The sequence below is a fragment of the Halichoerus grypus genome, chromosome 14, assembly GCF_964656455.1.
Source record: "Halichoerus grypus chromosome 14, mHalGry1.hap1.1, whole genome shotgun sequence".
NCBI lineage: Eukaryota > Metazoa > Chordata > Mammalia > Carnivora > Phocidae > Halichoerus > Halichoerus grypus.
The window spans coordinates 80,193,734-80,217,815 of record NC_135725.1 but is presented as its reverse complement, the minus strand read 5'-3'; the positions used below and the strand labels follow the sequence as shown (position 1 = coordinate 80,217,815).

The 24,082-nt window shown below is 50.6% G+C and overlaps 1 protein-coding gene across 7 annotated transcripts in view; it reads left to right on the top strand.

The window, feature by feature from the left end:
• CDK5RAP2 (CDK5 regulatory subunit associated protein 2) overlaps positions 1–23,001 on the top strand; it is a 170,169-nt gene extending 147,168 nt beyond the window's left edge. For 6 of the 7 annotated variants that reach the window (XM_036107749.2, XM_036107748.2, XM_078061697.1 and 3 more), the window contains 10 exons: positions 63–179; positions 2,130–2,319; positions 3,182–3,303; positions 4,369–4,617; positions 7,537–7,614; positions 8,647–8,912; positions 10,762–10,905; positions 17,713–17,839; positions 22,394–22,440; positions 22,905–23,001. In XM_036107749.2, coding sequence (XP_035963642.2) covers positions 63–179; positions 2,130–2,319; positions 3,182–3,303; positions 4,369–4,617; positions 7,537–7,614; positions 8,647–8,912; positions 10,762–10,905; positions 17,713–17,839; positions 22,394–22,440; positions 22,905–22,961 — 1,397 coding nt within the window. In that variant the 3' untranslated portion in view covers positions 22,962–23,001. The remainder of the gene's footprint in view (positions 1–62; positions 180–2,129; positions 2,320–3,181; positions 3,304–4,368; positions 4,618–7,536; positions 7,615–8,646; positions 8,913–10,761; positions 10,906–17,712; positions 17,840–22,393; positions 22,441–22,904) is intronic. The other variant, XM_078061694.1, reaches the window with a different exon arrangement.
• Positions 23,002–24,082: the final 1,081 nt, after the last annotated feature.

Genomic DNA, 24,082 nt, shown 5'->3' with positions numbered 1-24,082 from the left:
TAGAAAGTTCCATCCATACTGATCTGGTGACCATAAATCACTATTTATGTGTGTTTTTATAGGTTCTACAAATGCTTTTGCTTATGGATCAGAGCTGCATAATTCTCTGACATCAGAGATCTGTTTCCTGAGGAAGCAGAACCAGGCTCTCAATACAATGCTGGCCAAGGGATCCAGAGGTAGGAACTAAAGGAGCCACCTGCAGCCTGGACGCCCACAGCCCTCTGTGGCATGGAAAGAATGCATTGGTTCAACCCAGGTTCAAATTCTGTGGCTCTGTGACTTTGGGCAGGTCACTTAACCTCTCTGAACCTCAGTATTCTTAGCTATAAAATAGGAGTACCTCATGGGGCTGTCGTGACAGCCCTGTGAAGCCCTCAGCGCGGCATCTCTAACGTCTCTCATAAGTACACAGGTTACAGTGGAAGACAGAAAGGCTGGAAGTCTATTATTGCCAAAATCTCACCCAGAGATTCCCTCTTATCAAGAAGGTTTTTCCAGTATTTCTTAGGAAGATCCCTTCTCTTAATTGTTTCTTTTTGGAGCTTAGCCCACGAAGAAGAGCTTTCACAACTATGTTATCTCTCAATACTTAAAATGTTTCTGGATGGAGGAATTACTAGTCCTGTTTTACAGATAAGAACCTGAGGCCTAGGGAATTGACCCGCCGGTGGTCCCGGAGCTAGAAATCTGTAGAGCTAGGAGTTGGGCCAGCTTCTCCCATTCTCCCTGGAGGATATTGATGCTGCTTTTGGCTTAAGAGACAGAATCGAGGCTTTTGCAGATCATCCATTCACTCAGCAAACGTGTCAGGGCCTGCGTGGACTGATACAGAAATGAGTGGGTCCTGGTCCCTTCCCTCGAGGGGCTCATGGTCTGATGGGAGAGACAGCCAGGGAACCCACGGCAGGCCAGCGTGAGGATCAGCCAGGACAAAGGCAGGCTCGGGGAGCACAGGACCCTGGGGATGCTGTCTTGCCCCGGGAGAGGCTCGGCTTCGAGAGCTCAGTCCAGCAGGCTAAGTAGGGATTAGCCACGGTGCCTAAGGTTTGGAAGAGCCAGGGCCTTTTTAAATAGAAGAAAGAGAGCAGACAAAAGCCTAGGTGTTAGAAGCGGGGAGAGTATAGACCAGTCAGGAATTGTAGGAAGCATAGTGTGGCTGGAGTCTGAGGGAGGAAGGGAACACTTGCTCAGAAATCATCATGCCATGGTGAAAGGTGGTATCAGAAAAGCTGGGTCTCAATCTTGGCTCTGGCACTGTTTGGTTCTGTGACCTTGGGGAAGTTTTCACCTCTGCCATGCTTTGTTTCCGATCTGGAAAATGGGGAGAAAAAGCGTACCTACTCGGAGGTTTGCTCCAAAGAAGAAATAAGATGATACCCTTGCAGGTCTTAGTGTAAGGCCTGCAGTAAGAACTGCGGATGTGGTAGCCACCACCAGGGGCCCCGCGAAGAGCTGGCCCGGGGAGTGCTTAGACCCTTCAGAGCGCCCGTGAAGCCCGGCGCTAAGCCCTTTACGTGGACTATCTCAGTTCGTCCTCACAATGACGCATGTGGGGGAACTGAGGCACAGAGAAGTCAAGAAACTCCGTTGAGGTTTTGGCACCAGTGGGCAGCAAAGTGCACTTGAACACGCCTCTCTGCCCCCAGGTCACGCTCTTAACTGCCTATCTCCAGACCCTGGGCGTATTTTATTCCTCAGGAGAGGTGCTGTCGTCCCGGCCTGAGGAGTGGATGGGCCCAGCCCTGCTGGCCTCCTTACTGGGGGCCTTGCAGACTTCCCTCACACCCATTGCCAGAGTTTGGGGCTGCTTCTTGCTTCTGTCTATAATTTATACCCACTGTTTGCTCTGTGAAGGCAAAGTAACTAGGTTTGCACGGCCCATTATTGTATAGAAAATTAAACAGGCCCATTTCATCCCAGTGACGTTTAATCTGCAGCCTTGATGTTGACAGATTTATCTGCCCAAAATGCATAAGATAATTGGAATGCCAAAATCATAAATGCCAGATTAAATCTCATTCTGCTTTGTATTCCTGGAGTGCTCGAGCTGAAGTGCCGTATTTGCGTAATAAGGTTGGAAAAAACAAATGGTGTCTCTTCTCAGTGGTGCTTTTTTGTGTTTGCAGATAAACAGAAGAAGAATGAAAAGTTACGAGAGTCCCTCTCCAGGAAGGCTGCGAGCCTCGAGCTCCTTCAGCGAGAGTATGCCCGTGTGAAGGGGGAGAATGAGAGGCTGCAGAGCGAGGTCTGCGAGCAGGAGAGGCACAACCAGCAGCTGCTCCAGGAAGCCTACAGCAGCCGCTGCGAGCTGAGCAGGTAGGGCTCAGGGGCTCCCCGGCCCCGCTGGCCGTGCCAGGCGTCCGGTCCCAGAGTGGGGCGCGCCGGGGAGGCCCGCAAGTGCTGGGGCATGTCATGTCAGGCGGGAATCCAGCACATGGAGCAGAATCGTCCGAGGGAGGAGGCTGGGGCCTGGGCGGCAGAGTGCTGGTTTTTTATCCAGGGGAGGTCAGGGAAGACCCCTCTGGAAAAAATGGCACTTGAGCAGCGCCCTGAAGGCGGTGAAGGGGCTGAGCTCTGCAGATCGCGGGATGGTGGGAGGGAGCTCATTTGCGGCAGAAAGGGTGGGGGCTCTGAGGTGGGGTGTCCTTGGCCTGTGCAGGGCAGAGCAGGGAGGCTAGTGCACCTGGAGGGAAGGGGGGCAGAGAGATGGCTGGATGCCCAGTCCCACAGGCCCTCGCAGCCGTGGGAGGGACTCGGCTTTCACTGCCTGGGGAGGCCGTGGGAGGTTCTGCGCTGAGGGGCAGGAGGCCCGCTTAGACATTAAAGGACCCGTACCGAGTGCCCCTGGTGCAGTTTGCCCTCGCCCCTGTCCTGTCCCACGTGTTTCCCATTGTTCCTCGGTGCTCGTGAGTGCCCCGCTCTTTCAGAGTTACCGAAGTCACCCTCGGTCACCCTCGGTCACCCAGGGTGGTGCGCTGACGTAGCAAGATCCTCATCTTGGGCCCCTCCCGAGCTCTGCACCCCTGGCTAAGCCGGAACCTTGTAAGCTTGGCTTCCTGGCATCCGGGGGCTCAGGGGCAGATAGCACGCCCCCGTCGGGTGGCCGAGAAGACCGCACGGGGTAGACAGGGCCCGTCCGAGTTAACGTCTCCTCCCTGTGGCCGTGGGGCCTTTCCAGGGTGCAGGAGGAGGCGAAGCTGAGGCAGCAGCTGCTCTGCCAGAACGACGAGCTCCTGCAGTCCCTCCGAGTGGAGCTGAAGGTGTATCAGAGGCTGGAGGAGGAGCACAGGAGGCCGAGAGGTACTGGGCGCGCTGGCCCGAGGCGCTTCCCGTCCTGGGGCTGCTGCGTCTGGGCCGGGAGCTCACTTCAGCACCCTTTCCCGAAATGCTGTCGTCACAGCCCTCGCTGGCCTGCCTGGCGGAGGGGGCACACTTTGCGGCAAGCCCTCTGGCACGTTCTTCTTCTGAAGCAGCGAGAACCACAGAAAGACTTGGGCTCGGGAGCCGGGCCCCCGAGACCTGGATTCTCATGCCCTGCCTCCCAGCTGTGCGACCTTCAGCAGCTCACCTCACCCCTCTGGGCCTGGTTCTTCCTCCATAAAACGTGTCTCCTAATAGCGAGTCTGTAGAGTTGTGAAAATTGAGCTCATTTATGAAAAGCATCCTACCACAGTACGTGGGACATAGCAGACAGTCAAGGAATAATTTGATTATGAGTTTTCCGCTAGAGTGTGTTTCTTTTTGCCCATGCATTCGGCCAATAATTCTGGAGCACCTGCCACACGCAGGGCATTGCTGTGGAGATGGTTGTTGGCCCGGATGCTCTGATAGATACCCGATCAGAGCAACTTGACTGCAAACTCCAGTGTTTTAGAATCAATTTTGAGGTGTGGTAGCAATTTTTTTAAACGAATTTTCCAGATGGTTTCTCTCTATTGAAAGTTTATCTAGAGAAGGGTCACCTCACACCTTCCATTTTCTCCACACGTTGCTTTTCTTATTCTTGCTGTTGTGCCTTTTTAATATACTGTGGCTCTTAAAATCAGCCCCTTTCATTCTATAATTCCAGCCCAAATAGATTTTATTACTACTAGACATAATTTCGGGGTTTGGTGTGCAGTTTGCTCGGCTTTTATGGCCAGAAGCGAAAATTAATTTCCAGCTCTTATTTAGCCTGTGGAATAGCAGCAATTAAGTCTGCCAATATTTTTGTTTTTAAAGTCAAGTTGTTATTTTAAATTGTACCTAGTTCTTAGGAAGGGGAGGGTGGTGGTGCTGGCGGGTTTAAAACACTATTGAGCTCCTTTGATGACTGACCCTTTGGTGGCGGAAGACGTCAGGTTTCCCCCTTGCACTCGTTTGCAGAGGCCGGAGCAGAGGCGTCAGGAGAAGGCTGGAGGGCGCAGGACCCTTTCAGTGACCTGCGTGGTCTCCTAACAGAGATCCAGGCTCTGCGGGGGCAGCTAGAAAAGAGCATCGAGACCAACAGCACACTGCAGAGCAAGCTGGAGGAGCGGCTGGCGATGGAGGGGAAGAAGGCTCAGGAAGCAGCCCTCCCCGTGGCTCTCCGAACCCTGTCCGTCCCTGAGTGGCCCCCGCAGCTGGACAAGCACGGTACTGTCCCTGTGCCTCCTCACGGAGATTGCTGCCCTGTGTGTGTCGGTGGGACACGGGAGCTTCTGGAGTGTGCCCTTGCCCCACGGAGGTGTCCCTCCGTTGACAGCAGACCACCCGGTGCCCCGGGAGCCAGGGGTGATCTCCGTCTGGGGGCCTCTTGGTGGAGGGAAGTGGAGTTTGGGCTGCCAATGCTCTCATCACCTCCAGTCTCGTCCCCGCATCCATTCATCCCTGCCCATAGCACTCCGCTGCTGACAATGCTTTTTAATCCCTCGTACTGCCTTTCAAAGAGAATCTAAACATCTTACTCTGGCTCTCAGTGTCTGTAGGATCCTAAAAGCATCCTGGTTTGAAAACTGCTTCTGTTTTACATTTGCTCGTGGGTTTATGGTCTAGCCCCACAGAGGCTGTGTAGGGTCGCAGAGAAAGGACAAGGGTTGCTTGTCACTCCTCTGTCACTTGCCGAGCAGCAGGCCAGGAATAAGCCAGCAAATAGTCAGGCTCAAGGCAGTCGGCCGGGCCATCCTCTTTGCTCTGTGGACGAAGGAACTAAGACCCAGATTGGGTACTGGACTTGCCCAAAGCAGCACAGCAAACAGGTGGCAGAGCCGGGGCTAGGAATGAGGTTTTAGCTCCCGAGACCAGTGCTGTCCCTGGAGCAGCACCTGACCTTGTAGAGCCTCAGGTGTCTGGGGCCGTCATCCTAAGACCCACAGGGTGGGTGCGCACATCCAGTGGGACAGGGAGTGTCGACATACTTCATAAACAAGTATCGTCTAAAAGCTTGGACTTAATCTTTTCTGGGATTGGGAATTCTATCTATTGCCTTTAATTAAAAAAAATTAAAATCTCTTAAAGATCACCCAGTCAGCATGCTTTAGAACTTGTGGCGATTGGTTTATTGATCTCTCCTTGATAAGGAATTTAAAATTTTCACCAGAAGATGATGTGATGATATGAAAAAAAGAAAGTGAAAAAAAAATCCTTCATGATTGGACAGGGTGACGATATTTTGCTTTGTTTTCTCTTCATTTGGCGATCACGTGCAGGCATGAACTTACGTTGTTGACATTGGGTTTTGTGCCATTCTGCGTCCTTTCTTTGTTTTCGTCCAATATTACATCATAAGTGTTTCCCACCCTTTCACACGGGCTTCCTGATTACTGTTTTCAGATGATCCTCAGTCACAAAACCATTACCGTGGTGATTATTAAAGTGGTCTCTGGTTTGGAGCTTTAATAAACGTCGATGTTAATGTGCTTTTTGCTGTTAAACAGCATTCTCAGGATAAAAATCCTACCAGCAGAATCTCAAACGGTTAGAAAGGAGCCATATTGCCGCCTTTTGCATGGGATGGCCATCAGCAGTGGGTATCTCTGCTTTAAATACAGGTCTGCTCCTGGCCCTTCTTAGCGCTTGGTGGAGATGGGACCGACGGGTCTGTGGGGTGTGCTGGGGAGTTTGGGGCTGGGAGGACGATTCAGGGCCGGGGCTGCCCGGGAGGGAGAGCTGGGGCAGCTGAAGTGAGGCGGCCATGGAACAGCCTTTGCCTGCTTCTGGAATTTGTCTAGGGTCAGCCGTGGGTGAGCCTCGCAGGAGGCACTCAGGAGAATGTGTTCAGAATCCACAGGGCTGCCTCAGTGCCAAAGTGTTCTCCGGTGAAGGTGGGAATTCTGCCGTCGGCAGCGGCCTCTCTTCCTCTGCAGAAGCCTTTGCAAGATTGCATTTAGTGCACTTGTTCGAAAGTTCTGCTCTAAAGATGGCTGGTTTTGGCAGAAAGCGATCCCTCTCAGGGGCAGCTCCTTGGCCCCGGAATCGAACGTGGTGCTCAGTGGTGCCCAGAGGTGCCTGGGCGGGAAGGAGCTGGTGGGCTGTCCTAAGGCCTGGACACTGGGCACGGTCCTCGCTCTGCCGCCGACACTCTGCTAGTGCTGGGGCGGTCACTTCCTCTCCCTGCTCCTCCACGAGGTCTGAATGACAGTGCCGTCCCGCCCGCTGGGCTCCGGAGAGTCAGACGGCCCAGCGCTCTCCAGAGTGCACAGTGTGGCAGATCATCTCGGACAGCATCTAACTGCCTTTGCCTCCTGACGTTGTTTCCATTGCATTGCTTCCTAAACTCTGCTTTGGGTCCCTCTTGTCTCTTGCTCGGGTGGCTGCAGCAACCTCCAGACTCACTCCTCCAGTCCAGAGCACAGTCCTCAGCTCAGCGTTGCCCTGCCTGACGCCCCCGAGGGGGGCCCCACAGTCCTCATGGTTCTGGCCTTGCGTCCCACCGCGGCTCTCCCTTGCACCCTGGGCTCAGCCTACCACCTGCTTGATCCTCCCTCAATGCGTCCTGGTGGCTCACTCCTCTGTGCCTTTGCATCTGCTCATTCCTGTGCCTGCATTACGTTCCCTCCTCTGGGCTAGCACCCCTCCCCGGGACCCCAGGGCCCCATGCTTCCCTCCCTTAGTCCTGACCACCTAGAAGTGAAACTTCCTGTTTCCTTGCTGGACAGGAGGGTCCTTCCAGAGAGGACGCTGGGCCTGCTCACTCTCTGTCCCCAGGGTCCTTTTTTTTTTTTTTTAAAGATTTTATTTATTTATTTATTTATTTGACAGAGAGAGAGAGATAGCACGAGAGGGAACACAAGCGGGGGAGTGGGAGAGGGAGAAGCAGGCTTCCCTCGGAGCAGGGAGCCCGATGCGGGGCTCGATCCCAGGACCCTGGGATCATGACCTGAGCCGAAGGCCGTTGCTTAACAACTGAGCCACCCGGGCGCCCCGTGTCCCCAGGGTCCTGCAGAGGGGATCCCAGTCCCAGGGGAGATTTGAGTGGATGCTTGTGTGTGTCTGGTACTATACTGTATCCTCATTCAGTTCTTTCTCAAATGCTAATGCCAGTTTCTTTTCCTTCTCTTATTTTGCATCTTGCAGGTGGTGACAAATGTCCCATGGCGATAGATAATTCCTGTGATCTATTTGATTGCACCCTGGTGGTGCCACCACGATCAGGTACAAAGCTGAAGTCTGGGTAACTGTGGTGGGGTTGGGTTTGGCAGTAGGACTTTTTAAATTGAATGAAAGGGGGTCCCTGGTCCCAATCAGGGGAGTGTTTGTCAGGATTTGGGGCTTCAGCATGTCTAGCTGGTGAGCTCCTCCCCCACGCCTGTTAATCTATTCCTCGGTATTACTAACCTCAGCAACGTCATTGGGTCCTTGTGGCCTTAGATGGAAGTGTGAGCACCTTAGTGTGGCTTTAAGGCCTCCAGCATCCAGCCCCAGTGGGCCCATCCAGCCCTATCCATCTGCATTCATGTGGCCATACAGAGGGGTCCCCATCCTGCAGACGGGCCCGCACTCTCCTCTCACTGGGACCGTGCGTTGTGGCTCTGTCTTTTTCCAGGCCACCTTTGTCCCATTCTCTGCCATGCAAATCCTCCTCCTGCCCCGAGGCTTATTCTGAATGCAGACTTCTTCGTGAAATGACTTTTCTGAGGCCCCCAGTCAGAATTATTCATCTGGACTTTTGTTGATCCAAAGGTAAAAAGCAACAGGCTTTGCCTCTGTTTAGTGTAATTTTTGCTTCTTGTTCAACCCAGCTCAATTGTTGCTTCTCCTAGGAAGCCTTTCCTGATCTCTCTTCCTGCTGCACAGGGAATTGATTATTTCTTCCTCTGAGCTCTGGCTCTTCGTCATCGTGCTGTTACACCTCCCGCGTGGTGTCTGATTAGACCATGGGCTCGTGGAGTGCAGACACTGGCTTGATTCGTCTGTGTCGATCAGGGGTCTTTGTAGAGTGGGTGCCTGATAAGTGTTGGTTGAATTGAATCGAGCTTCTCCCATCAGACGAATAAGCCCGGGGGGGGGGGTGAATAGACGAAGGTCCGGGAGCCAGGCCACTTGCTGCCCCCTGTGCTGTGCCGGGTGGCATTTGGGACGCAGGCCTTTCTCTCCTCCCGCCTGGCTTCAGCGTCGTTGAACGCAGCTCGATGAACACAGGATACTGCCCCAGATGGATCTGACATCTTCCCTCTCATGTTGTAGCTTCAGAGACTCCTCCACTCTCTGGAAATGACACGGACTCCCTCTCCTGCAACAGTGGCAGCTCGGTCACCAGCACCCCATGTGCGTCCCACCTGGTCGCTGGCCACCGCCCGTGGGCCCACACGAGTGGCGGCCACGTCCTGGGCCTGGCTGGGGACTACGAGGCCCTGTGCCAGCAGATTGGCCAGGGCCAGAAGCTCTTTGCCGAGATGGCCCTTCAGATCCAAGAGGCTCCCCAGCCCGCAAGTCCAGAGCCGGGAACCAAGGTAACCTGACCGACTGCGGGAGGGGGTGAGGTGCTCACTGGAGCAGTAAGCGCAAGGGGCACCTGAGGGCTCCGAGAGGCAAAGGGTGCGTGCATCCCCGGTAAGGCCCTGAGAAGGGGGACCAGGAAGTGGAGCCCACGAAAGCTCAGGGGTCAGGTCCAGTCCGGGGCACTGATCTATGGGAGGGACCCTTGGCGAGGTTTGTACCCTGTCGGTGCGAACTCTTCCCTGGGGTCACGCTTTCCTGCCTCATCCTGCTGGACCCTCCTCACTTTAAAGTACCTTTTGTTGAGGACCCAGTGTGCCAGGTGCTTGACACAAAGTTACTCATTCACTTCCTCCAAGGGTTGGGGTCACATTTTCTCTGTCCTCCCAGACTGGACCAACCACCAAGCTTCCGTGGGTCACATTTTCTGGCCCCTCTTCTCAGGTCCTGAGGCCCCCTGCTTCCTGGTACCTGATTTGCCTTTTTGTTTTATTTTGTTTTACTCTATTGTAAAAGTCATTCGGTATTTTACATTCCACTAGGTAATAAACTTCAGGAGAGCAGGGATACTGTCTCTCTGACTCAACATTGTATCTTTACTACCTAGGACAGGGCCTGGCGTGCAGCGGGCGCATGGTAAATGTTTGTTGAATGAATTCATAAATGTTAATAAGATTACTGTTGTTTTCTGATCATAATCTTTATTGTACAAAAGCATAAAAACATCACAGGGTGTTCAGTGCTTAAAATGTTGATACACACACACACACACACACACACACACACACACACACTCTTTTAGCTCATTCATAAACTTTAATAAAACTGACTCACGTGAATTTTGTATTTTGACTCTCAGTTAACATATAAACAATTTTCCTATCCCATTCAGCATTTTTCTAGAACTTTTAGGGGCTGGAAAATAAGCCAATATGTGGAGGTAACACCATTTGTTTACTCTTTGCCCTGTTTTTTTGACATGTGAGGTGTGGTGAGCACCCTTGTACACAGACCTCCCGTGGCATCTTTGATTAGTTCATTAGGGATGGATTGCTGATAGTGGAAGGCAGCTCACTCCCAGGCTGTGAACCCTTCAGGGCCCTTGGGGAGAACTGTTGATGCGTTATTTCCAAAAATACGTATCCCTGTTTACAAGTGAGAGTATCTCACTGCACCTTATTCTTCATTGACTAATTTTATTTATTGTTTTAGGTATGGTTTTTTGCCAATTTGATAGCTAAAGAGTGCATCATTTTATTTTGTAGTGATTTTATTCCTCGTGAAGACAGTGCTCTTTTAATTTCTTTTCTTTTTAAACTGTATTTTGTTTTCCCTTCTTTGGCTCATGTTCTTGGCTTTCTCTTGCCCTTGACATCCCCCAATTAGGGTTTGCCTCTGTCAGCAGAGGGTGAGGGAGACTTTACGAGGCCCCAACTTCATATTGGCAGTACGCAGCACCGTTTAACAGGGGCTGCTGAAGACAGAAGCACTCGTGTTTCGTCCCTTGCTGTTGGCACATTTTGCCTTCCGGAGAGGCTCCGTGGTGTGGAGCCATGCGAGTGGCCCTACCACGGACCTTCTTCCCCTCTTCTTGGCATAGTAAATACAGTTAACGCAGGTGGTTATTAATCATGGTTATTGATTGGGCTAAAATCACCACCGAAATTCTCTCATAATCTATAATTCACCAGTCTTTAAGAACAATAAATTGGTGTCGTCTGGCACCAGGCTCTCGCTCAGCATGTGGACACAAGCCCTGCGGTCTGGAGATTTATGCTGCCCATTAAAGCCGGCTTGTCCATAATCTTTTTCAATTGCATGTAACAACCTTCTCCCCTCCCCCACCCCCCGTCCCTTGCGCAGGGTCCACACTTGGCGCCTCTGAACAGGTTTGTCACCAGCGTGGGCACAGCCAATCTGATCCTCGAAGAGGCTGCGAGATTATTGACGCTTTTCTGGAGGGTCTCACTCCCCACAACTGGCCAGTGCCCGCTTCAGTGTGAGCAGGTAGGTGGTGACACCCGGATCCCGAGGCTTAGGGATGCCACTGGGGCTTGTGACTCGGTCTGCAGCCCAGGACCTTGCTTGTGGCAGGTGTGCCCTCAGTTTGGGGAACACGTCAGAGGACGGGGGAGGTGCCGTGTTTGTTAAGGGTGACGTGTCAGGCACTGTGCCGGCTGCTTCAGGTGTGACCTTGCCTGCTCCCCCGGCATCCCCGTGGGCTCGGCCTGTGGTCCCGACCTGACCACGTCCCCACTCGCAGCGTGTCTTTGTGGAGGGAAATCCTGTCTGCGTCTTACACACGGGGAAGCTGAGGGTCTGGGAGTGAGGCCCGACCAAGGTTACAGAGATGGTTTTGGCAGCACGAATATCTGAATCCAAAGGGTATGCTTTCATTTTATAGATTTTAAGTCCTAGTTTGTCCTCGTGGACTAGCTCATTCCCTTCCACTCTAAATCTCTTTCATTTTAGGTGCCTTTCTCTGGACTCTCTGATTCCTTTTGATAGCTTTCAGAGTCAGATTGTAGGGATTCTAGTTTCAGTCTGTTTTGACTCCTTCGAAAGTTTTTTTTTTTTAACCAGTGAAAATCATTTATTGCAAAACCATTGAAATTTCCCTCGAAAGCAGAAAGCTTGACTTTGCAGCAACTTGAATGTGACCGAATTAAGAATGGTTGATCCCACAACCATCCCCATCCCCATCTTTCATGGCACAAACCAGGAGTCAGGCAGTGCGGAGGCCCTCCCTGGGTTTTCGTCGGTGGGAAACAGCTGGTATTGTGACACGGCGAGCTGCCGCTCTGGGCGTCCACGCAGCCTCCTGGAAGGACGAGCATGCAGATGAAGGGAGAGTTAGAACTTTGCTTGGTGCCCTGATAGGTATTTACCCCTGCATTTTTCTAAGCTATCAGTTTTTGCCAAAGGCCAGCAGAAAGGCAGAGGGAAATTGGCATTCCATGTCGTTACTCATCTAGTTAAACCCCTTCTGACAGCTCTCAGATCTGTCAGCTGTGGCAAAGAGGCAGCAGTGAAGCCTCGGAAGGTTCTAATGAGCCTGTCCTGTGATTTCCCTCTTGGGATCCTGGGGAGGAAGTTTGGGTGCACTAAGCTCGGGGAGGTAGGTAACCAGTCATTTCGCAGGGAAATCATGTTTTGGCCACTTTTAGCCAGTGGGGCCATGGAGAGGAAGAGGGCCCACTGGGCTCCAGACCCACATTGGCCTTGCGTTTTCTGCTCACCCACCGAGCTCTTTCCATCTTCGGCTCAGTGACACAGATGCTCCGACTGCCTGAGTGCCCGGGCTCCCCCCTCTTGGCTGCCTGGCTTCTTCTCACCTTTCCCGTCTCAGCTTCCATCTTACGTCAGGGTCGGAGGGGCTTCCCGGTCACTCAATCATAGCACCCTCTTCTGCTTCATCATAGCCCTCGTCACAAATTATATATTTGTTTGTTTAATGTCTGTGTCCCAGAAGGGGCCATGTTTATTTTGTTCATATTTTTGAGTGAATAATTTTTTTCTCCTATTCCCAAACGAGTACTTGCCCATATGATTTTTAAAGCACATAAAATGTGCTGAATGAAACTCGATGCAATGTTTTTGTCCTCAGTACACAGTAGTGTCTGTTAAATAGACAGAAGGAATGTAGATCTTCTTTCGTGTGTGTGTGTGTGTGTGTGTGTGTGTGTAAATGTAAATTATAGTCACATCGATCCCCCCCCCACCAGCAAACTAGTCCAGGGACTGGCCGGCGCTTGTGATGACTCACCCTTCTTTCCAAGTGTTTCTCATATAATTGGTTATGCTGACTTTAGCATCACAGAATTTTGAGCCAGAAAAAGGACCTTAGAGTTGCTCTGATATGGTTGCTGGTGCACACAGACCCCCCGTGTGGTGTTAAATTGCCTCAAGCCACTTTTTGTCCCTGCCTGTGTTTCATACAGTGCCTTTTTCTTAGTGTGAAATGTGTGTAAAGCAGATTTCCAAGTTTTTGCCAGCAACCCCAGTGTTGTTTTTTTTTTTTTTACGACCTAGGGTTTTCTCTGAGTGTCATTAATTTGCCTTTTGCATTTAATATACCGTCCCCTGCAGTCCCTAGGACTACTCTGGAAAGTGTGTATCATATACATCGGTTTATCTAAGAAGGTTGTGGGGAGAGATACAAATATATACACATATTTGCTTATAAAAATTTTCTTTAACTGGAAGTATAAACAATAACAAGGAAACAGGCTACTTGGAGGGGTGGGAAGGAAGAGGAGGGAAGGGCAGGAATAGAGATAGATTTCTCTGCAAAGATCTTGTTTTGTAAATTTGACATTGGAACTGTACAAATGCTTTAAATAATTGAAAATAAATCAAAATGGAAAAAGAGCAATTTCTTAAAATTGATAGTAAGATGAACAAACCTTACTATATATGTAGTATTGAAGGCATACCCAACAAAGAGGGAACATTTCAAGACTAAAACACAGTATTTTGACTATATCCCTAGTAGAAATACTCTAAGGGCAAAAAAGGACTGAAAAAAAAAATGTTGTTTTCAATGATGATACTGTTAATAGTAATATTGGTACTGATGTTTAAAAACTGTTATATTTGTATTGTAGGATAAAACAAATAGCTAATTAGGTTAAGATTTTTACTGCCAGAGAAGAGAGATAAATTTAAAGACAAAGAAGCAAAAATCCTGCCATCCTTGATTTGGAAATATCAGTATGAACTTGTGTTACATTTCTTATTAAAAACATTTACTTTTAGGCTTCAAAAATGTCCACTCCAGTACCAGTGAGCACCTCTACTGCCAAATTGTGGTTTCTAAATACCTTTTCCCACTAACAGGAACCAGGACTCCTTGGAGAAATGGTTTGATTCTAGGTCTGGGGAAGGAAATGTATAATATGAGCTTAGAACATCTTTTCATCCTACTGGAAAAGAGGGGAAAGAGGGAGTAAAACAGATTTACAGCGGTTCTCAAATTATGGTCCCTGGGTCGGCAACATCAGTGTCATCTGGAAACTTGTTGGAAAGGCAAATTTTGGGGCCTCACCCCAGATCTACTGAATCGGAAAGTCTGGGAGTGGGCCCCAGTGGTCTGTTTTTACAAGTCTTCTTAGTAGCCCTGAGAACCACTGGATTGAAAGAAACTTGAGACATATCAACTGCAAAACATGGAGTTTATTTGGATGCCGATGAATTGGACCAGTTGTTCAAAAAAATGAAATTATGATGGGCTCAGGGAAGTGTCTCCTGACGTACCTGGTGATACTAAGCAATTATTTTTTTTTAATAATTTTTTAATTTAAATTCAATTAATTAACATATAATGTTTGTTTCTGGGGTATAGGTCTATGATTCATCAGTCTTAAATAACACCCAGGACTCATTACATCACGTGCCCTCCCCAGTGTCCATCATCCCAGTTACCTCATCCCCCCACTCCCTCCCCTCCAGCAACTCTCAGTTTGTTTCCTATGATTAAGAGTCTCTTATGGTTTGTCTCCCTCTCTGGTTTCATCTTGTTTCATTTTTTCCTCTCTTCCCCTATGATCTTCTGCCTTGTTTCCTAAATTCCACATATCAGTGAGATCATATGATAATTGTCTTTCACTGACTGACTTATTTCACTTAGCATAATACCCTCTAGTTCCATCCATATCATTGCAAATGGCAAGATTTCAATTTTTTGATGGCTGCGTAATATTCTATTGTGTATATATACATCACATCTTCTTTTATTGTTGTTCTAGGTGTGGTGACAATGTTTTTCTTTCTAAAGAATCTTTTTTCTAGAACTATGTATGAAATATTTTATGGACATGAAATATGATTGCCTTCTGGGGTTGAGTTTAAAAATACTTTTAGTGTGTGGGTGGGTAGGGACGTAGATGAAGCAGGTTTGGCCATTATTTGATAATCGCTGAAGCTGGCAGTTCATTATCCCATTCTTTCTACTTTTGTGAATGTTTGAGATTTTTCATTATAAAAAAGAAAAAACCATTCAAAAAGCCAGCTCCGGGAGTCAGGCCCAACACTTCTGAGTCAGTGGGTGGCCTCCTGGGAGGGGCGTGTGTCCCAGCTCTGAGCTGGGCTCTGTGGCCTGAAGGAAGAGCTGCTCTGTTGAGCTCTCCTAGGTGGCAGGCACTCTGCCCTACACGCAGCATCTCCTTTCATCCCTTATGGGAGCCTCCAGAGAGGTAGGTATTATGTTACCATTTTCCAGACGTGAGAACTGAAATTCCTTTCTTTATCATCACAGCTGGAATGGACTGAGCTGGGTCTTCTAGCCCTGTTGTTTTTACCATGGCACATTCATCCTGTAAAAATGAAGATTTTAGTTCAGAGGATTAGCAGACATGCAGAATTAAAATTCCTTGTTTTAAGTTCTGGATAGAAGATGGACAGGATATTTTGGGAGTACAAGTGAAAATTTAACCTACCAGTTGGCAAAGGGTCTCACAGCACCTACTCTGTGCCAGGTGCTGGGGGTCAGAAGGAAGAATTGAGTCTCGGGAGAAGAAGCAAACAAGTAAATGATCAGTTAAATTCAACATGAAATGGGCAATGACGAGGGAAGGACTGGGCGTAGTGAGTATCCAAAGGAGCAGTAACCAACCTAGACTTCCGCTGGGGAGGAGTCTCAAGGAAGGCTTCCTGGAGGAGGTGTTGCCCAAGCTGACTTTTGAAAGAGGACTAGAGGTTAGCCAGGCAGGGATGAGGAAACCATGGTCCGTCCTCAGGCATCATCCCCTTTGCATCTCATTCTAGATGGATGGGGTCAGGGATTATCCCAGTTCTACAGCCGTGGAGAATGACTTTGTCCCAGAATGTGTGGTCTAGGAAGCCATGACCTGACACAAATCTTTGTGGGCTCTTAGCGTGAGGAAGAGAATCCGAGAAAACCTGAGGTTTAAATTAGGATCTGTTTTGGAAGAACAGTTGACGTCCTTGTAGCTGACACAGTTGGTTAATCTTGAAAGTAGGTTAAAGCAGGGAATCAAGAGATGATACATACCTTAAACATCATAGTTTAACTGAAAACAGTTAAATGTACATTCATTTGCCATTCTTTTGATGTAGGGCCAGGACCTTTTCTTTGAATGTAGGTCTGCTGATGAGGATTTCACATCTCCTTTCTTTCATAAACCACATCCATAATGTATGTGTGTCACTTCCAATTTCTGTATTTTTAAGATGAAGAAAAAATGTAGACACTTGTAAAGCAACTTGAATATAGAATTCTTCTAGATTACGTTCCTCCCACATCTTTCATAGTTGATTCACCCACACCTAATTTGCCAGAAATGTGGTTTTTAGTGACTTGCCTTTATCAAGTCTTTCCTGAGACATATGTTAGTTTTCATACAACCAATTCTCTCTTTTCATATACACATTTCATGGGTTTACTTAATACTTAATTAAATCCCATAACTGATTGCAAGTAAAACTGCCATAAACAAGTTTGGGAACAAAGTTAAGTGGGGTTCCTTGTAAGTTCGCAGCCCGATGTCTCCCCTCTGGGGAGCAGAGGTGTTTCCCCATCGCAGACGGTGGCCTGTGCCAGCATGCCTTACGGTGGGTGGCTGGAGGGGGGGGTGGATGAGAAGGGAGTGTCCTTGACTCTGTGAACCAGCTCAGCGGAGACTGGTTAAGAAAGCCTGTAGAGTGTGCACATTTCACGCTAGAGGTCTGGGAGCTCTGGCTGCCAGTGGGTGGCAAGCCAGAGTTCCCCATACCTCTCAAAGATGAAAGTTCTCCTGAGGATCAAACTCTCCTAATCATAATTTTATATTCTCTTTTTAAAATTTATCATTAAAATTTTTTGTTTTAATGATCATTATAGTTTCTGTTAAAAAGAAAAAAACCTCAAACAATTCTGATAAATTTTTAAAAATGAAAAATAAAACTTCCAAATCACATCTCTCAGAGATAAATCACTATGAACGTTTTGATGTTGTCTCTTTGTTCATCACATTTTTTAGACATCACATATACGTCTATGGATATAAATCTATGTATTCAATTTTATTAAACAGGAATGCCTGGTATACAATAGCAGTTCTGGGCTCTTTTTGTCACTAATTATGATCTTTCAACATCAATAAATAGAGTTCTACAAGATTTTCTTTTAAGATTTTATTTATTTCTTTGAGAGAGAGAGAGGGAGGGAGAGAGCACAAGCGGGGGGAGGGGCAGAGGGAGAAGGACAAGCAGATTCCCTACTGAGCAGGGAGCCTGATGTGGGACTCCATCCCAGGACCCCCAAGATCATGACCTGAGCCAAAGGCAGACCCTTAACCAACTGAGCCACCCAGGCGCCCCTACAACAGCATTTTTAATAGCTGCAGAATTATGCCATCGTATATAAGTACTATGATTTACTTATGCAGACCCCTGTTGAAACAAACCAGGTTGTTTATTGGCTCCTACTATGAACAATGCTGAGATGAACATCCAGGAACATAGGTATCTTCTTGTGCTTATGTGCTTATTGGTGGGGGTACATGCCTAAGTATAGACTTGCTGGATCAAAGGGTTGAACGCATTTTACAGTTTGGTAAATCTTGCCAGGGCGTTCCATCCGGACTGTGCCAACTCGCAGTCCCACTAGTGCTCCCAAGAGTGCTCGCCCCACACCCTGGCCCCGCTGGATTTTCCTGGTTTTGCCAATCTGACCAGCAGAAAATGGCTTCTAGTTTTCATTCAAATATTGCTGTTAGTAAGGTTGAGCATCCTTTTGTATGTGTTTTAATTCTTTCCTGTGTGTTAGGGTGTTTTGTATTCTTTGTTCATTTTTCCAATTCCTTCTCTCTCGAGACTGGAAAAATGAAGGCAGAGATCACCAAACTACACAAAAAGCTGTTTGAACAAGAAAAGAAGTTGCAAAACTCTGTGAAGCTTTTGCAGCTGAGCAAGCACCAGGAAAAAATCATCTTTGATCAGTGTAAGTGAGCGGTCGGGGGCGGGCCGCTGGGTCTGACCACTTCGTGCCTCTGAGGACTAAAAACCCCATCCTGGACACCCACTTGGGATTCCAGATCACCTGTCATCATGCCTCCTATTTTTGGGTTTCCTTTCATACTTCGTCCTTTCTGACCTGCACAGACAAATAAATTCACAGGCCACGTGCTGCCAGCGACTGTCATCTCTGGGGAGACAGGTGCATGGCGTGTGCTTTGACAGGAACGTGTGTGGGGTAGGGCCTTAGGCAACACCGAGAGGGGAGTGGGGAGGGCGTCATTCTGTCCTGGAAGGTCGGCTTCTTGGACACACGGACAGCTGAGTCTGCAGGAAGGAGCAGGTGTGGGTCAGATGGAAAGGGGGCAGCGTGGACAATGGCAGAGTGGTAAGAAAGAAGGTTTTGGATGTGAGAAGCCTACGCCAGTTCACGTGGCTGGAGTAAGACTGCAAGTGGCAGGTTGAGGCTGGAGGGGTCGCTGGGACTGGGACTGCATCGTGAAAGGCCTCAGGGCGCAGGCCCCGGGCTGGTCGTGTGCATCGCAGAGCACGGACCTGTTGCTGTGTGTGTGGGAAAGGCTTGCTGGTGACTGCTGCCCTGGTCCGGGCAGGCCAGAAGGAGGCTTGGCCGGGCCGTGAAGATCCAGGGGGAGGGGATGGTTTTGAGAATTACTTCTCAGGGCAGATATAGAAACTCAGGCTAAATAGCATTTGTAACGTCACTGCTCGTCCTGATCCGGGAGCTTCAGAGATAGTGGGGGACAGCTCTCTGTCCCCAGTAGAAACCCACAGCACGGGTGCACCGCCGAGTTTCTGCTGGTGCCTGTGGGCGTCACAGCCCCGGCCCAGCCTCGCTGTCTGCCTGTCCCTGTCCCTGTTCTGGGAGGGCTGCCGACTGGGGCTTTCCTCTGGAGCTACCCGCCTGCTCCATGCTGCTCTCTTCTCCAAGGCCAGTGTCGTTGGGGCATTTCTGAGAAGCACAGAACGCAGATTGTTGTCGGGTAGTTCTTCTTAGCTACCCCCCAAGGAACCTTCTGAAACAGACTCCATGAGACTGGCACAGTTGGAAGTGTGGAAGAAAGATGCTTAGTCGTGGGGCAGGTGCTAACTTTGTGCTCCATGCCCCCGTGCCAGGCTCTGGGCACAGAGGTGAACGAGGCAGTTCCTGCCAGCACAGAGCTTTGGCTTAACGGGGCAGAAGCAAAAGTTAGCTGCAGGGCAGCGCGTCCCCAGCGGCCTCAGGTGGTTCAGGGCTCTGGACTGATGGGGTCTTGAGGGATGAGTAGGAGTTAGAGAAGGGGTAGGGACAGGATTATGGCAGGTGGCCTCAAGGGTGGGAACTCAGTATTCAGGAACATACTTAGGATATGCCAAGGGATTTGGTCTGAGGGACAAAGCGAAAGAGCTAAGTAGGGTCCCAAGGGGCCTGTGGACAGACTCAAGAATGAGTGGCAGGAGTCAATGTGGCCCATCGAGTCTTAGAAGGTCCTTGTGGCTGAGCAGTGGGGGGGGGGGGGAGTGTGTGGCAGGAGGCAGAGAGACCTCTTTGGGGGCTATGGCGGTCCCCCTGATGACAGCAGGGAGGCCTGGCAGGGCTGGGGCAGGGCCATGGAGGGGAGGGGATGGTTTTGGCAGATTGTCAGGAGGCAACCCTGGCCGAGTGGTGGCTATCGCAGGGTTCTGGCCTGGGCTTCCCATCACACATAGAGTAAAAGCACTGGCGGCACCTCTGGGGGACAGCGCCAGTCGTGGTCATGTGTGAGGCAGCTGTGGGGCACTCGGGTAAGACCCCCAGGGCAGCAGGGGGTGGGAGGTGGTGATTTTGTGCAGCCCCCAATCCAGGGACAGTAGGACTCTCAGGGGCATCTCTCTGTGGCAGCCCCGAACAGTCACAGGGCTCATGAAATTCACCCCACTTGCTGGTGAGATTTTGGAAGTGGGCAGTAGGTTCAGATGGGCAAGTTACTATGGTCGATCCGGCCTCTGAGCCCCACGTCACTGATCCTGGAGTCATTACTGAGCACAGTTCAGATTTCCGCACCCCTGTGTGACCTGGAATAAATGACTTTAACTCCCTGAGCTTCTAATTCCTCATCTCTAACCAGACACAGTAATTCCAAAGGACTCGGGTTGGCCAGACAGGCCTGGGCTCTAATCACAACTTAGTTAGAAGTGCCTCAGTTTTCTTATCTGTAAAATGGGATGGTAATGATACCTCAACTTTATTGTGCTTTTTTCAGGAACAGAGCACGTGCTCAACAAACACTAGTTCTCTGCCTCCTTTTTCCCATGAGTTCAGACTGGATTCTCTGAGTACAGGTGGCAGATCGTTAATAGAAAAACCACAGATGTCTCATACCACTGCCCCCGCTAAAGCGGTGTCACCCATCTCCGTGTCTGCAGGGCTCGGCTCAGAGCCGGGTGAGGGGTTTCCCAAGGTGGCCCAGCTGGTGGCCAGCCCTGGCCTGTGATGACACCACTGCCAGGCTGTGTAGCTCCGCCCAGTGAGCCAGGTCCTTGGAGAGTCCCCGAACCTGCCAGCCTCGGGTCTGCTCCTGGCTCTGAAGGATGAAGCGAAAGTTGGTGTAGTGTCCCCTCCTCTGCCCCCCCCCCCACCATGGTGACCAGGAAGAGCAAGGACCCGGGGCTGGTCTTGACCAAGCTGAACACCTCGTCTGCTCCCAGAGTCTGCAGGGGAAAGGAGGGAAAGCTGTCACGGGGAGACCCAAGGGCCCCTGCCATTTCCTTGTCACGTGACCTGGAACCACGGCCTCACCTCCAGCCTCTGACCTAGGGATGCCGCCCAGACAGGCTTGGGGGTATTCACTGAGGTCACAGTTGGCATGCTGCCTGTCACGAGCTAGACACCGAAGCTGGTGGCTTCTTTGTCAGCCTTCTGCTGAGGTGGGAGGAACCCTGCGTGGAGTTGGGCAGTCCTGGGTTCGAGTCATGCCTCAGCACTGGGCAAGCCTGGATTTGGGACGAGCTTGTTACTGCTCTGTCTCTCGGGCTTCTCCTGGTAGCAGGGATTTCCGGGCTCTGGAAGGTGAGCAGTACTCTGTAGATGTGAGGCCCTTTCATGCTTGGGGCAGGTGAGCCCTCGTTCTTCACGGGGAGTCTTGTGCTTTTTGTACTTCTGGTCCCCTTTCAGTATGATTTTAAACCTCTACACCTGGGGTACCTAATCTTTTCTGGGTCACAGGCCCTTTGGCAAGTCTCAGGAGAGGTAGGAGGTCTTTCCAGAAGAATGCATCCACCCAGATACATGCAAAGATTTGCACATAGTTTCCAGGGATTTAGGACCCCTCCTAAAGCATAACCCCGGACCCAGGTGCAGAACTCCTGCCCTGTGGGATGGGGGTGGGGGGCGCAGAGAGACAGTGGGCACCTCTGAAATCGAGTTTGGCCAGTTAAAAACAGCCCACACTGGCTGTCTCCCCCACCCACCCCCCGGGTATCACAGATTGCAAACAGACTTTGTTACTTCGTTGGAAATATTTTGTGAGGCAAGAAATAAATATTTTCCCAAGGCCACCACATGGCTCCTCTTCTGAAGGAGGCATTGGGGAGTTGGACCATGTGTGCATTGATGGGGAGTCTGTTTCATCCTTGGGCACCATTGGCCAAAGGCCCAGTTCCAGAAGCCTTGACTCTGTCTTCCCCAGGGAGTAAGCGGATTCCATGATCCTCACCAAGGCATGTTTAGAACGGACCCCTGATCGGGCCAGAAATCTCTTCAGTGGTGGCATTCCCACCGCTGCTGGTGTTTGTGTTGGACAAGAAAAGGATTCAGGGAGGAAGCGGCCTCACTTTACAGTTGCTGCCCTGAAAGGCAGGCACCCTGCTTCTTCCCAGGGCTCCTGATTCACTGAGCATCTGCCCTGCACACAGTTTAGAGCATCTGATCGGTGGGACCTCTGGACTCGTCCCATCCAGGGAATCATGTCGGGTTCTCCTCCCAGCTAAGGACATCTAAGGAGAAAAAAATGCCCAGAGTTCATGCTTTCCCCCAATTGATTTGAACGCCTGCTCTGAGGGTAAAAATTGACTTTGCAGAACTGCCTGTGACCCTTGCCTTGGGCCTTGGCACATGGGCTTGCTTGGGGTTGGACACACCCCCTTCCCAGAGCTGTGCCTCAGGAGGGCCTAGGAGACCACAGTGTGTGGGGGCTAGGCACGGGCCTCTCCCCTGCCCTGCACCGTCGCCCTCGCCCTTCGGACCCATAGAGGTGAGCCCTAGGGTTGCCTGGGCATCCGCGTGGGCTTTGCCGAGCCTGAAACACGGGCTGGTATCGCTGTGAGGTTGTGGCTTAGCATGACCTCGAGGAGGTGACTCTGGCCCACCATGGACTCTTTGGTCTTGGGGTGTGTGATGGGCAGCTGGAGCCTTCTACACCTCTCGGGTCTGGATGCTTCTGGCTTGTCCACATGTCTACCTGACCCGTTTGGGGCTCAGGGGGTGCTTCCTCCCAGCAGCCGGCTTTTACACTGTCTCCCTGAGCATCTGTGTCTAACGATCCCATTCTTTCTTTCTTCTCAGTGGTCGTAACCCACAAAATCCTTCGGAAGGCCAGAGGAAACCTGGAGGTAATGCCCCTTTGAGTTCTGTCGTTGGAAGCCCATTTGGGGCATGGGGAATGGGCGCAGGGCAGGAAGTGACTTCTTTTGAAAAACGAAGCTGAAGGTGAAACCAGGACACACGTCTTCCACAAACAATTGCATTTTTCCACCAGCAACACATAAAAAGTTTCGTTTTATTATCGCGTGTTTTCAGGGCTTGTTCTAATTATTACATTTGTTGGCTATTTTTCCGAGTGAGAAATACAGCAAACAGTGCCTGGCGCGTAGTAGGTGTTTGATAAACATCTGTAGAAGGAATGAATACAATACATCTCATCTCACTGGGTTCTGTAAATATTTACTGAGTAAACAGTATGTCCTTGAAAGTAGTTTCAGCGTAACAGTTTCGCCTTGAACTCTGCTGGGGATCTTATTACTTGGAAGCCCTCCATGGGCCCTAAAATTCTCCTTTTCTCCCTCCCTTTTCCTAGCTTAGGCCCGGGGGTGCCCATCCAGGAACATCCAGCCCCAGCCGACCAGGCTCCTGAGGAGAACTTTCCAGCCAATAAAGCTTGTGGTTCCCACTGAGCTCCCGCTGTGGCTTTGTTACAAGTGTGGTTTCGATTTATGGAGGGAAGAAAAGGACTGTCTGGCTGAAGGAAATCTGCTTTTCCCTTTATGTTTTCTCTCCTAAAGTCGGTTTAAGGGTTGTCGTCAGACAGCGTTTGGGTGCCTGGCAGTGAGGCTCCTAACAGGCCCCGAGCTCTCGGGCGCTGGGTGCTTTGCCTCTGGGCTGTGGTGTCATTGCTGGACACACGGCGGCCATCGTGGCCACCGTAGATTGGCTTCGTGCTCAGCCAGCTCCGCGGTGGGAGGCTCCTCACTGAATGGTGCATGTTAACTTGGTGATTCAGTTACTTCGTGCAGAGCCTGGAAGCCCAGGTCCTGAACTCCAAAGCGGGACAGGCCAGGGTCTCAGGGGTGGCACGGCCCTCGGATGCCTCCCAAGGTCTCTGCTAAGGTCACTCAGGTGTCCAGAGAGGAAGGACAACGTGCGGCGTGGCTGGGCCCCGGTATCTGCGTCTGGCCTGCACTGGGCAGTGTGTGGTCACGTCCCGGAGCCATCCCCTGAGGGGTGCCGTTCCCAGGGAGGAGAGGTCCGAGTGAGGCCCGGAGCGGGGACTTGTCATGCAGTGTCCCCAAGATGATGGTGCTCTTTCCATTCCACTGTCCCATAACATTGCCTGGCGGTTTGCTACACCCTTGTCATTGACCTTTGTGTTTAATCATCCTCTGTCTTTGTCACGAGGTTCCTAATGGCTGAGAAGTCAACGGGGTAGGGCTCAGCCCCCTTTGCAGAAGCCCACAGTACCCCACAGAGGCGCTGGCAGACCGGGCTCCCCCAGCCCATGCTCTGTGCTCAGCTCTGCTCCTTCTGCCTCATGGCCCCATGCCCACCTCAGTGCCAAGGAGCAGGCATCCGCTGAGCAGCCCATCATCGGGGAGCACAGCGAATCCTGACTCCACCTCCCTCTGTGCCCATGCCGGCCATCATTCTGGGGACTTTGGCGTCTGTGTGGGGGACACTTCAGTTTGCTCTTCCTCTGCAATCACTCATTCTGACACTTTGCCCTTGAACCATCGCCTCATGTCCGTCAGCTTGCTCGCT